General features: G+C 46.1%; 2 protein-coding genes across 2 annotated transcripts; both read left to right on the top strand.

Annotated features, from left to right (window-relative positions):
• The first annotated feature begins 4,916 nt into the window (after nucleotides 1-4,916).
• Nucleotides 4,917-6,964, top strand: Ppm1a (protein phosphatase, Mg2+/Mn2+ dependent 1A). Its single transcript, XM_059250199.1, has one exon. It carries the CDS (start codon nucleotides 4,983-4,985, stop codon nucleotides 6,123-6,125), a length of 1,143 nt encoding a protein of 380 aa, XP_059106182.1. The 5' UTR covers nucleotides 4,917-4,982; the 3' UTR covers nucleotides 6,126-6,964.
• A 5,378-nt stretch (nucleotides 6,965-12,342) lies between these two features.
• On the top strand, nucleotides 12,343-12,929 carry Kcne5 (potassium voltage-gated channel subfamily E regulatory subunit 5). The gene has a single exon (XM_059249984.1). It carries the CDS (start codon nucleotides 12,479-12,481, stop codon nucleotides 12,908-12,910), a length of 432 nt encoding a protein of 143 aa, XP_059105967.1. The 5' UTR covers nucleotides 12,343-12,478; the 3' UTR covers nucleotides 12,911-12,929.
• Nucleotides 12,930-14,019: the final 1,090 nt, after the last annotated feature.

The following is a 14,019-nucleotide window of genomic DNA, read 5'->3' as shown; positions in this document are numbered from 1 at the left end:
GAAATTTTGTATTCATTAATTAAAAAAAAAAAAAACGAGAAAAAAAAGCCCCTCTCCTGGTTGGTTCCACAGCGCCACACCCTTACTGTTGAGAAAGAAAGAACCATGCTTAATATATGCCAGGCTCTGTGTGTGCTAAGTACAAGCATTTCCATATTCAACCTTTGTCACAACTCCTATGGTAAACACAGTTGTTCTCTCCAATGTATGGATAGGGAAACTGGAGTGACATCTAGGTGGCCAAGATGCACCTCAGGCGCGGGTTCAAAGGTTTGAATGAGACTGGATCTGCTAATTTTTTTTCTCCTGGTTTTCAAGACAGGGTTTCTTGATGTAGCTCTAGCTGTCCTGGTAGACCAGGCTGGAACTCAGAGATCCTCCTGCCTCTGCCTCCTCCAGTGCTGGGATTGAAGGCATGTACCACCACCACCCAGCTGGATCTGCTATTTTTAATTAATCAATGTATTTCATAGCGTTGATGTTTTGCCTGCATGTATGTTTGTGTGAGAGTATCAGACCCTCTGGAACTGGAGTTGCAGACAGTTGTGAGTGTGGGAGCCCACAACTGACTCAGTTTCCCAGTTTGAATCCGAAGTCTGATCTGAGGCAATAGAGTTCAGGCTTGTTTGCTCCAAGGCTGTGAGAAAGTCCTGATTAGCCCACAAGAAGGAACACACTATCTAGCTAGACGCAGGCTGCTGATGCCAGCCAGAAGTACACTGAGATAGAAAAAGAAACTGCCTGCTCCTTCATGCAGGCAGGATAGATAGTGGTTGAATGCCTGTGCTGTGCATTGTTCTACCTCTGTCCTTCAAAACTGTATATAAGCTGGCTGGAAATAAACTCGGGGCTGTCCATCATTGACCGGCAGACCTCTCGACTCTTTTCTGTCTTCTTCATTGTTTCTTCAATCTGCATGCCTTTTACCCAGCTACCCAGCTGACGGCAGGCTTCGACATGTGAGCTGCCATGTGAGTGCTGGGGATTGAACCCAGGTCCTCTGGAAGAGCAGTCAGTGTTTTTAAACTGCTGAGCCCATGGATCTGCTATTTATTCTTAAGCATGTGACTTGCTACTGACCTCTACCAGTGCTTTCAGCACCCCTCTGTTATAATGGTCTGGCTAGCATCAGTCATTCCTTTGCCCTCTTGGGAATTTTAGCTCCACCTCAGCCAGGAAGGGTCCTCTCTCTGGGCCCCAACCACTAGAAATATTTATTAGTTGCAAAAAGTTCTGAAGAAATGTGAAAACTCCAGTCTGCCACCAGATGGCGCTGTGGGAGTCCAAGTGCCCCTCACGCTTTGTGTTCCCACTCCTTTCCCACTGAATGTTCCAAAGCAGGGTAGCAGTCTTGTTCAGAGAAGACTGAATTGGTAGGGGGGGACATTTTCCAGATAATGTCCAGGCAGGAATTGGCACAAATCTAACCAATTTCATTTCATGACCTATGTCTTGGCCCCAAAGGGAAGGTTAACCTACTTCATTCTTTTAGATGCATGGACTCTTTTCAAGTATCTCCAAGTGCTTTGTAGATCCTTGGCACCATTAACAAGCTAGCAGTAAAATCAGGATTTGCCCAAAGCGTGAAAAGAAGTTGAGCAGTGGAATGGAAATATTTCCTGCCTGGAAAAATGGCATATTTGGATTCTGGTAGCTTTCCTATTAGCTAAGTCTCTTCTTTTATGTCCACCTTGGTCCTCTCAGTGTCTGTAAAATACGAAGGCTGATGAGACATCCTACTTAGAAACACTTTCCCCCTGCTGTCCTTTGGATACAGACAACAGCAGGATTCTGAAGACTTGGTTCAAATTTCAGATTGGCCACCTATGTGATTTGGGGCAAGATACTTAACATCTCGGTTTGCTCATTTATTGGGCTTCAGTGTCCTTACCTATATAATGGGAGTGGTGTTGGGCCTACTGCACAGAGTTATCATTAAGGACAGACCGAGATTCTCCATGGAAAGTGCTTCACGCAGTGATAGAACACATACACTTCAATAAAAGTGATTATTCCACAGGGCTGGTGCTCACAGTTTGGTAACTTGTATGGTTGTCCATTTAGTGATCATCACACTTGGGGGCAGCTAAGACCTAAAACCAGACTTTCCCTTCTTAGAAGTACAGAGGCAAATCCATTTCCTAAATGCAAGACAAGGTTGTGTATATGAACGAAGCAGAGGACTGCAAAAGTAGTCACATGCGATTGAATTCCTCATCCATTACCTGGGGGAGCATAAAACTTCAAAAACAGTTTGGCAGTTGCTTATAAAACTAAACCACGGGTTGGGGATTTAGCTCTGTGGCAGAGCGCTTGCCTAGCAAGCGCAAGGCCATGGGTTTGGTCCTCAGCTCTGAAAAAGAGAGAGAGAGACAGAGAGGGACAGAGAGAGAGAAGGAGGGAGAAAACTAAACCACATCTTTTCTACAACTGAGAATTTCTACCCCTAGATATTTGCCTAAGGAAAAGGGATACGTATATCCTGAAGAGGATATCTATAATACCACCCACAACAGTGTGTCTCTAATAGCCAGAAAATAGAAACATCTTATGTGTGCATCACTAGGAAAATGAATTAAAAAAAATCATGGAGTCCAGCAATTAAGTCCTGCTCAGCAATGCTAAGAAACAGACTGCAGATACTTGCAAGAGCACTGATGATTGTTGAAAACACTCAGCTGAATAAAAGAAGTCTTATCCTTAAAAGGGAGTGCTATATACATTGTTGGTGGGAATGCAACTTAATGCCACCACTGTGGAAAATGAGTTGGGGGTACTTGGGGAAAAAACCTAAATGTATAATGACCATATGATCCAATGATCCCACTCCTGCATAGGTAGCCAAAGGATAGAAGTCATCGTTCAAGAGAGATACCCATTTGCCCATGTCTATGCTATTCACAACAGCTAAGATATGGAACCAGCCTAGATGCCTATCAACAAATGAGTGCATAAAGAAAATATGCTATATGCACACTATTAGCTACTACTCTATTGCTGTGAAGAGACACTATGATGAAGGCAACTTATAAAAGGAAGCACTTAATTGGGGGCTTGCTTACAGTTTTCAGAGGATGAATTCATATCATCATGGTGGGCAGCATGGCAGCAGACAGGCAGACATGGTGCTGAAGCCATAGCTGCTAGCTTACATCTTATTGGCAAGTTAGAGGCAGAGAGAGCCAGAGAGAATGGGTCTGTTCTGGGGTTTTGAAACCTCAAAGCCCACCCCTAGTGACAAACCTCCTCCAATAAGGCTGTCTCTCCAAATTCCTAAACAGTCCACCAACTGGAAACTTACATTTCAAATATATGAGCCTATGGGGTCCATTCTTATTCAAACCACCATCACCACACACAGTGTAGTACTACTCAGCCATGCAGAAGGGTGAAATCAGGCCATTTCAGCAACGTGGGTGGAACTGGAGAACTGCATATGAAACCAAAGAAGCAGACACAAGGACAAGTATTGCTTGCCCTTGCTCATGTAGAGCCTGAAAGGTGACCTCAAAATACAATAATGTTTACTGGAGCAGGGTGGTGGAATTAAGAATGGAAAAAAGGAGAAATGGATGTGATCAATGTCCACTATGTGCAGTGTGGAAATACCACACTAAATGCCTTCGGTACATACAATTAGGATCATTTAATTTTTTTAAAGTATTTTTCAGCTAGGAAGATGGCTCATTCAGTAAAGCACTTGCCTTGTAAGTGTGAGGACCTTAGTTCAGTTCCCAGGATCCACAAAAAAGCTAGGTGTGGTGCTACACACACATACACGTGTGCACGAGCATCTGCATACATATGAACACACGTGTACATGCACACACAAAAGAAGTCTTTATATATAATATGTATATGAAATCATATTTCATTATTCTTTTTATCTGTTTTATTGTCCTTCATAGAACTTAGCACACCCCTTCCCATATACTCTTGTCATGCGTCTCTTCTGGCTCTAATACACACAGTACAGAAACTTTGTTTGGCAGCTACACTCCAGTCTTAGCATGCCTGGCACTTATTAGCAAGTGCTCAATAAAAATTTTCATTGACTAAAATATATGCATGTTGAGTGTTGTTATATCGTCCACCTCTTCAAAAGTATTCAATAATAAAAATGAAATGTATAGCAAGACGATTTGTTTTTATCAGGAGCCACTAAACGCTAAAGTGGAACCTACAATTTGTTTTCATTTATTGAGTCTGTGTTTTCCGTTTCTGTCAGGGGAGCCAGGCTATAGGAGTTTCTGCTGCACAGCTGGAGAGAAAGCGCGCAAGATACCGGGTGGGAACAGCCTGGGGGAAAAGCTGGGGGGTCTATCTAGTCGGGAGGGGATACCAGGCATATGTACATGTTGGGCCCATTCACAGTGTGTGTGTCTCTAAGTCTGTGCTCAGTAGCCATCTTAGAATATTAAGGCTTACCTAAAAGAACTCAGGCTGCAAGATTCTACTTATTATGACCCGCCATTAACAGGCAAGACTAATCAACAATGGAGAAACTTTACAAAATATTTGCCTCTGGATGAAGGAGAAAAGTGCTTAGGACGGGACAAAAAGGGACTTGGAGTGATGGTCGTGACATATTAACATTTGTCAGGTTTTTTAAAAAATGTACAATTAAGAACGCCGTGGTCTCGGCGCCGGCCGGGTCGACAGCTCGCGATCGTGTGGCTGGGGCTGGGGAAAGGGGGCCCCAGGCAGGTCGGGCGGCGAGCGGAGTCCCGGGCGCCTCCTCCACCTCCCGCGGGTCCCTCTCTCTGCCTCCGGCTCCCACGCCCGGATGATCTGAGCCGCGAGGGCTCCGAGAGCCCGGGGCCCAGCCCGGCTCCTCCCCTCCTTCACCCGGGCCCGGTTGCCGCCGCGGGACCCCGTGCCCGGCCGCCGTCGCCGTCGCCGCCGCCGCCCCCGCCCCCGCCCTGGTCGACCAAGGGACCCACCCGTCCGCGGCTGCTCCGGACCTAGAAGATCAAGTCATAATGGGGGCCTTTTTAGACAAGCCAAAGATGGAAAAGCATAATGCCCAGGGACAGGGGAATGGGTTGCGATATGGCCTAAGCAGCATGCAAGGTTGGCGAGTCGAAATGGAGGATGCGCATACAGCTGTAACCCGTTTGCCAAGCGGACTTGAGACGTGGTCATTCTTTGCTGTGTATGATGGGCATGCTGGTTCTCAGGTTGCCAAATACTGCTGTGAGCATTTGTTAGATCATATCACCAATAATAAGGATTTTAAAGGCTCTGCAGGAGCACCTTCTGTGGAAAATGTAAAGAATGGAATCAGAACAGGGTTTCTGGAGATTGATGAACACATGAGAGTTATGTCAGAGAAGAAACATGGTGCAGATAGAAGTGGGTCGACAGCTGTGGGGGTCTTAATTTCTCCGCAACATATTTATTTCATTAACTGTGGAGACTCGAGAGGTTTACTTTGTAGGAACAAGAAAGTTCACTTCTTCACGCAAGATCACAAACCAAGCAATCCGCTGGAAAAAGAACGAATTCAGAATGCAGGGGGCTCTGTGATGATTCAGCGTGTGAACGGCGCTCTGGCTGTGTCAAGGGCCCTTGGGGATTTCGATTACAAATGCGTCCATGGAAAAGGTCCCACAGAGCAGCTTGTCTCACCGGAGCCGGAAGTCCATGATATTGAAAGGTCTGAAGAGAGTGATCAGTTTATTATTCTTGCATGCGATGGTATCTGGGACGTCATGGGAAACGAAGAGCTCTGTGACTTTGTGAGATCCAGACTTGAAGTCAGTGATGACCTCAAGAAAGTTTGCAATGAAGTAGTCGACACCTGTTTGTATAAGGGAAGTCGAGACAACATGAGTGTGATTTTGATCTGTTTTCCCAAGGCACCTAAAGTCACAGAGGAAGCGGTGAAGAAGGAGGCAGAGCTGGACAAATTCCTGGAAGGCAGAGTAGAAGAAATCATAAAGAGGCAGGGGGAAGATGTCCCTGACTTAGCCCATGTGATGCGAGTGTTATCAAGTGAGAACATCCCCAACCTCCCACCAGGGGGTGAATTGGCAAGCAAGCGGAATCTAATTGAAGCTGTTTACAATAGACTGAATTCTTACAAAAGTGATGACACTGATTCTACAATTGATGATATGTAGTAAAGCTGCGCATCTAGCCATGGACTCGCCTTCATCTCCGAAGGAAAGTAGAGCTCAACCTTTTAACATCGGTCCCCAACTTTACGCAAGGGGTACAACATAGGTGAAGGACTACATCAGAGAGCTTCAACAGGGAACAGCTACCCCGAACGGATTTTTTTTTTTTTAATTGTGAATTTGAGACTTATGTAACCGTGATTTCAAGCCGTAATTCATATTTTAAATCAGACTCCAGCAGTTTTTGTTGTATGATTTTTGTTTCTTTGTAAAGTGTAATTGTCCTTGTTCAAAGTGCTCATATTTAATTATGAACTGCTTTAAAATCACTATCAATGATAAAGGAGAGGTTTGGCTTGTTGTGTGACACAGCGGGTATACTCAGCCATGCTGTGTTTGGACTTGGGGTTCAGATAGGGAAAGCAGCAGCCACATAGCTAGATGCTCCTGTGCACATGGCAGTGAAGACTTCCAAAATCTTCCAAACCTCAACATCCAGGGAGTTCTGGAAAACTGTCTGTGTTCTGGCAAGGGATTGATACAGCCATTCCTTCTTACCTGTCTCTAGGAAATTCTCTCCTTGCAGCCTAGAGCGCTGCAGGTGAGACCATATATTCATGAGAGTATTAGTTTTGGACTAAGATGCCTTGATTCTTTGCACCTCTTTATGAATACATTCAGTTACTAATTGGTAAGCAGCAGCTTCCTACACAGTAGGAGACTGCCCCATTTTTTTCCTATCATGATTGGCTGGGCCTGCTGCTGTTCCTAGTAATATATTCTGAGTTCCATGTTATCAATAAAGCTTGGTTTAATAAACAAGAAAAAGAGTACAATAACTATTCATATAGTTGGTTGTGTGTATTTTATTTCAAAAGGTGAAAAAAATAATAAGTAAATACTGAGGTGTGAGCAAAGTGCTTACAGTGTACTGATATCAGAAGTTGGATACATTGGTGGAGGGATGGGTAAATGAGGAATGGGTACCACCAATATAGGATCTGACAAGCTGGATGGCTTGTAGCAGGCCAGACCCTCAAAATGGTACTGGTAGGAGCCTGCAGGGTAAGATGCCACAAAGCAGACAGCAAGCTGAGACCGCCTGGAGGCTTCTTCAGACAAGGCTTTGGACTCTAGTGCTTAGAGTTTCAGTCCAGGGACACAATTCTTTCTAATCCAGAATTCTGTCTGGGTGCCTTGTCCACTGCTCATCTAGCACCACGTCCTGGCACTCCCTGCTTGTTTCCAACTCACAAAAAAAAAAGTAGCTGGGAGAGTTATAAAGCCACAGGACTGTTCATCTATGTGACCCTCTCACTGATGTGTCTCTAGGACCCAACATGGGGCATTGCGCAGAGTAATATGTGAAAAGTGTTGGATGAATGCATGCTTGAAAGAAGGATGGAATAATGTGTTTCCAGGCTCAGTCGGTATTTCATGAAGCCTTTCCCCTCCAGACTCATGGCTTTCCCAGCCTTCTGGGCTCCAGCAGTGTTTGCCATCTGTGCCTGTCCTTTGGCAACTAGCCAAACCTAACAAAGTTCCATTCAACCCACTTCCATGGAGCTGCTCTGTTGGCAAGAAGGACTCACAGTCTCAAAAAATGGGGAAACATTTCATAGTTCACGGTGCCTCGATTGTATTTTTAAGACAATGTGGACATGGATCAGAACCTTTTCTAAACAATTTTAATGCCCAAATATATGATTACAAATGACTTCCCTTTGCCAACACATGTGATTACCATTGAAAAAATAATGATGGTAGATGATGGAGAAACAGAAGATTATTTAGCAGGTGTGGTACAGGTAGGGGCTGTAAGGGTGAGGAGGATTAAGAAGGAATCAATGTCCGATAGAATCAGTTTCATTAAGTGTGGAAGTGGTATCTCAGCCATTCAGGGCTGTCCTGGGACTGGGATTTGAAGGGATGTTCAGTAGTCCCTGGAGTATAAAGAGAGCCAGATCCCCCTCCCCCATATGATGTTCTCTTTCTGAACATTGGCCTATTTAAACTTTATTACTATTCTTTCTGTTTCCATCCTCTTATGCACATCCACCACATCCAATGGGACTGCACATTAGTAATTTTCTTTTGTTTTGGTAATGCTTTCTTTTCATGGAATTAGGCATATCCTTGTATGTCCTCAATAAAACACTACTTTCATGGATTTAAAAATTATTAAACTTAATTACATGTGGCCATTTTCACTCAAGTACGTAACGTATTTTGAGAATATTCCCCTATATGTGGCTCCTTCCCCTTTTCTCCCCTCTCCCCTCTCTGTCTAGTTTTTTTTTTTTTTTTTTTTTTTTTTTTGTTCCTTTAATACAGCTCTTCATGTTGTGGTGACTCCCCAACCATAAAATTATTTCATTGCTATTTCATAACTTTTATTTTCCTATTGTTATAAATTGTAATGTAAATATCTGTGTGTGTGTGTGTGTGTGTGTGTGTGTTTGGAGCTGATGACGGAACCCAGGGCCTTGTGCTTGCTAGGCAAGCACTCTACCACTGAGCTAAATCCCCAACCCCAATATCTGTGTTTTCTGATGGTCTTAAGTGACCCCTGGGAAAGGGTCATTTGACCCTCAAAGGGGTCTCCACCCACAGGTTGAGAATTGCTATCCTAGACTGTTTTGCTTCTGCTTTCATGTAATCTACACATACATGATGATATGAATCTATAAAGTCTAGGATCGATAGTGAACTTCTAGGAATAATAAAAATATTATAATAGTGACTCATTTAAATAAGTGATAGTAGATCCATTGTCTGGAAGGTTTTATAGATAATGAAATTATATTTTCAGAAAAAAAGAAAGTGACACAGAGAAAAGCACAACATATTAAATAAGAAAGATTACTGGGACAGTGTGCATGCATACATGGCTATACACAGATGCAGGCGAGAGAACATGTACAATTGATTTTGGGGGTGCTTTGTGTTTTAAAGGACTTCTGCATTTAATGTTCAGTCTAAATTTGGACATGAGGAGGTGTGCACTGTAAAGAAATGGATAGTATAAACAGGAATATGGAACAAGACTTCCTTCAGTCAGTAGCATTCATTTTGTTTACTTTTGAGACCTGCTTTCTCTGTGTAGCCCTGGCTGGCCTTGAACTTGGAACAACCCTAGATCTTAGGATTACTGGTGTGTGCCACTGAGCCTCACGCTTTCTTATTTTTAGCAAGGCAAAAATTCACAAAGTGGTAGAACTCCCAGGAATATGCTGTTTTTCCAGTTCAAAGGAAGAGAGGTTGTCTATTAGTGGCAGGAACTTAAGGCCCACCAAAGAACATGGGGTTCCATTAAAGAAGCCATGGGGAACAACCCAGGCTTCAGAATCCAGAGTGAATTGATTGCAGCGATGTTAGAGAATTATTCTAGCCAAAGCAGGGAGGGTTGGGTTGTAAGCAGGGAGATTTGCCAAGAGACTCTCAGTCTGCGAGTTTGACCTGGGTAATGAGAGCATGGATTAAGCTCATGGCAATAAAACCAGAAAGGAAGAAGCGGACGGATCTGAGAGATGTTATGCAGAAAGAATCAGAGCTGGAGATTCAAATTTGACTAAATTCTTGCCAGGTAGCAGGTGAAACTATGTAAGGAGACACTTTCCAAGGAAATGGGTATTAAGAGAGAATAGCTGAGGACTGAGTGTGCAGGGATTCCGGCAGTTGATTGGAGGAGTGAAGAAGAGGGGCCCACGGGGAGACCAGAGAAGGATGGGTCAGAGAGATAAGAAGAGAAATTTGAGAATGCCATGCCAGGCATGCCAAGGCTAAGACAGTGACAGGAAGGACTTGGTGACTGCAGCGTCAAACTTCTCTTTGAGGTCAAAGGGGCAAACTGAGGAGAGACCCCGGAATTTGACCAAGAGGTCACAGGTGACCACATAAAAAGAGAGGTTTGGTAGAAAGCGTTGGACAAAAGAGGGAGACGTGAGGAAATAGATGTAGCTCACAGCCTCTACCCATGTAAGGAGAGCAATTTAGTAGTGATGAGAAGATCAAATCATACCATTTTTTAAGTCAGGGTCTCACTACACAGCTCCGGGTGGCTTGCAATTCAGTACTCTGGCCCCAAACTCACAGAGACCTGCCTGTCTCCACCTTCCAAGTTCAGGGATTAAAGACATGTACCACTACCACCCAGACAAATCTTATAGTTTCAGAACTGCTACTTGACTTCCTTAAACTGTTTCCTTTTTGGAAAATGACGGCAATCTTACAAGTTCATGAAGTTGTTGAAAAATCCAAGGTTAACTGGTTATTCTTTATGTTATGGTGAGGAGCATTTTTGCCTTAAATGCTGCCCAAACCTTAGATATTTTTAGGCATGCTTTAACAGACAGGGGAGTCTTTTAGTTCAACAGTTTTATCCCTGGATAGTTACTGCCTTGGAAAGTCCCTAGTGGTGTCTTGTGGCATTCATCTCCAAGTCACTTTAACAGCCATTCCCTGTTCTGAGCCCCTCTGAGGTGAGAAGCCTGAGGCATCCATCCACATCTTGTGGAATGTCTCTGAGGCCTGTTACAAGTTGTGAAGCTAGGATAGATTGGTACCAACTTCACCTAAACACTTATAAGGTTGGGGGCCCCTGAGGGGAGAGTGGGCAAAGGCGCCAGCAAAACTCTTTGAAACTCAATGGTAAGGCTGGAAAGATGGCTCAGCAGTTAAGAGCACGTGTTGCTCTTCCAGAGGACCCAGTTCAAATCTTAGCACCGCACCCCCCCACACACAACCCCGTGGCAGCTCACAACCATCTGCAACTCAAGTTCCAGGGGATCTGGTATCCACTTTAGGCCTCTGCAAGCACTAGACACACATGTTGTGTGCAGAAACACATGTGGATAAAATACTCAAACACATAAAATAAAAATAAATATTAGGACCCCCATGGCACTTACAGCTTGGTCTCTGGATCAAATGGCATTTATTGATCAGGCAGCCTAGTTCATAGGGCATAGACTTTTTCCTGCTATTTTCTCACGTATATATCTCTAGGCAGCCAGATATGACCGCAACTACCTCATTTTTATCTACATATGAACCCTTTTGACTTTGTCAATCCTAGTCTATATTCAATTTAACACGATCTAAAGTTTTGGCACAAGACACGACACTACCATATACAAATGTGTTGGACTGCAGTCATAACTATCTAGTCCATGAAGCAGTCCTCAGGTTAGACATGTCTGGAACTGATGTTCGTCTGAGTGCCTTGTTTTCTCCTGCCAGAAGATACCTCCCCGAGAAAACATGACTGCTCCAGAAGCCATCAGACACTAGAGCTGTTATCAAGCGCTGGAGAGTCACACAGCTGTGTGAAAGTATGTTTTCTGGAATTGGCATTTTTCAGACCGTGAGACATCTAGGGAGTAAGTCATAGACTTTTTGTTATCCCTGCTCCTCCTAATGGTAGACTTTGATTTCATTTCTGGGAAGATGGCTTACTCAAAGGAAATAAGGTCACACTGTGCACAGAACACAGACATCTTAAGACACAGGGACAACTGTCAAGGTGTGACATCAGAACAAGTCTACCTCCCAGCAGACCGTGTATCATCAGCAAGCATTTTGAATAACCTGGGAGTCTTCCACTGTATTGGCTTTCTAAAGGCACCAAATTTGGCCTGGGTATCTTCGAAATAAGCTATTACCTTCAGACTAAGGGTGGGAGAGCGTGAGAAAAAGTGTGAGGACTAGAAACTACATAGGCCTCAACTATGGCAGTATCAGGCATAGGATGTGAACAAGGGGTCTCAGCTGCCACAATCCAGCTAGAGCTGATGGAAGGCATCTGAAGTCTTGCTTGGGCGCTCCAGGGCAGGCCCTGCCTTGGGGGAAGCAGGCAGCTGCTGTATCTGGGCCAAAGCCAGGCCTGCAGGGCTGGTGGCTAGAACTTGGAAGGAATTCTCTTCCGCAGCCCAGGGTCCAGGCTTGGCCCCAGCATGCTGCCTTGCCAACCTCTGCTGCCTTGGGGCCTTGCACATTCCGAGCCCCCACCGCCTCCGCCCCTCCTCTGGGCTCGCCCCATCCCTTGTCCCCTTCTCCTCCCCCTACCAGCTGTCCCCTTTCCCCTAAGTGGCGAGACAGTCTGAGCCTGGAAAGAGGCGGCGGCAGGCTGGAGGGGGCGTGGTGGGGAAGGGGAGGAGGAGCGGGGGTGAGGGGATAAGGAGGCCCCGGCTGGCGCCCCCAGCCACTGCGCGCCCGCTGGGGAGCTGGGTGCCACCTCACTGTCGAGGTCTCTGCTCCCTGTCTGCTCTGCCTATTCCCTTGCTAGCTTGCCTCCCCTCACTTGGGGAGGAAAGGTCAACGGCGTCCTGGAGCCTCCGTGTCACTCTCCAACAGCCATGAACTGCAGCGAGAGCCAACGGCTGCAAACCCTCTTGAACCGCCTGCTGCTGGAGCTGCACCATCGGGGCAACGCCAGCGGCCTGGGTGTCGGCCCCGGCCCGAGCATGGGCATGGGGGTCGTACCTGACCCTTTCGTGGGCCGAGAGGTGACCAGCGCCAAAGGCAACGATGCTTATCTCTACATCCTGCTCATCATGATCTTCTATGCCTGCCTAGCCGGAGGTCTCATCCTGGCCTACACCCGCTCCCGTAAGCTCGTCGAGGCCAAGGACGAGCCACCCCTGGCCTGCGTCGCTGAGCAGGAATGGGTCCCCGCCGCCGGCGCATCCGCCGACCCTGAGAATGGCCAGGGCTTGCTGGCTGAGGGCGGCCATCAGCTCGCACCCGGGGCGCTACCTGTGATAGCCCAGGGCGCTGAGCGGGTCTAGATCCACTGTCCTCATTTTGCTTATCGCTGGGCCTGGATCCCTTATCCCGCTCTTTCACTGCCCTTTCAGAGCTTGCTTTACCCGAGGCCCAGATGATGATGAGAGGTCAGAACACCTTCAAGGCAAGGCCCTGGGAGGAGATGCATCGCTTTACTCACACCTGACCACTTTCTCTCTCCCCTCCCTTCCACGCCCGCACCCCTACCCGACACATGCAACTGAATTAAATTGCCTCTGCTCTCTTGTCTTCAGCCAGCCCCAACACCATGCTCCAGCCTTCTGGGAACAGAGTCCAGCATGTCCAACACTTGGCATTGAATTGAAGCAATGAAGTCTAGCAGAACTCAGGGCCGTCTAACTGGCAGCTGCTCCAGGGGCTGCCAAGGACTGCTCACTCTGCACAGCTAACGGGGTCAGCCATCACTGCCAGGCCGGCTGCAGCAGCTCCGGCTTTCTGTTGCCTTGGGGACAGAGACAAAGAACATGAGGAGACTTCAGACATCTTTTCCGTCTCCCTCTCTTCAGCAGGCTGTTAGGGAGACACTATTGTGGGATAGAATGGACTGAAGGGGAGGGAAGGTTCAATGGGAAAGGAAGATCTATGGCCCCAGGGGTATGGTGTTCTTGTCTCCCTGTCCTCCTAATTGTCATCCCAAAGGTCTGAGTATTAGTAATTTGGACATATCTGGCTTGGATAATCATTACTAGTTGCTTAGCCTTAATGATTCCAAATGCTTCTCTTGTATTGATTGAGTTATTACTGCAGTGTGTGCTTCATCCAATATGAGGCTCAGGCACCCCCAGCTCTGTAACCCTGGGGAATGAATGCCACAGGCAGGTAATAAAAGTTGTTAAACAATAACTCAAGACTCTTGTCTCAAAGATCCCAGCCTCGAGAGCCAGTACTGGCTAGACAAGGACTTGTTTATTTTTCATTTGGGAGTTGGGTGGTTGTAACATGTATAGTTATGATAGGCCAGGTATGATAAATGTGGGGTGGGGGGAGGAAGGCAACGTATACAGAGTCCCCCCAGCTACTGAGGGTGTTGAGGTAGGAAGATCACTTGAACCCATGAGTTCAAGGTCTGTCTGGGCAACATAGTGAAGAG

This window comes from Peromyscus eremicus, chromosome X (genome assembly GCF_949786415.1).
Source record: "Peromyscus eremicus chromosome X, PerEre_H2_v1, whole genome shotgun sequence".
Lineage (NCBI taxonomy): Eukaryota > Metazoa > Chordata > Mammalia > Rodentia > Cricetidae > Peromyscus > Peromyscus eremicus.
Note: the sequence above shows the minus strand (reverse complement) of the source record. Positions and strands in the feature narration are given on the sequence as shown.

Excerpts from the sequence above, each read along its gene's own strand:
- Ppm1a (XM_059250199.1), top strand. The coding sequence starts at position 4,983 with ATGGGGGCCTTTTTAGACAAGCCAAAGATGGAAAAGCATAATGCCCAG.
- Kcne5 (XM_059249984.1), top strand. The coding sequence starts at position 12,479 with ATGAACTGCAGCGAGAGCCAACGGCTGCAAACCCTCTTGAACCGCCTG.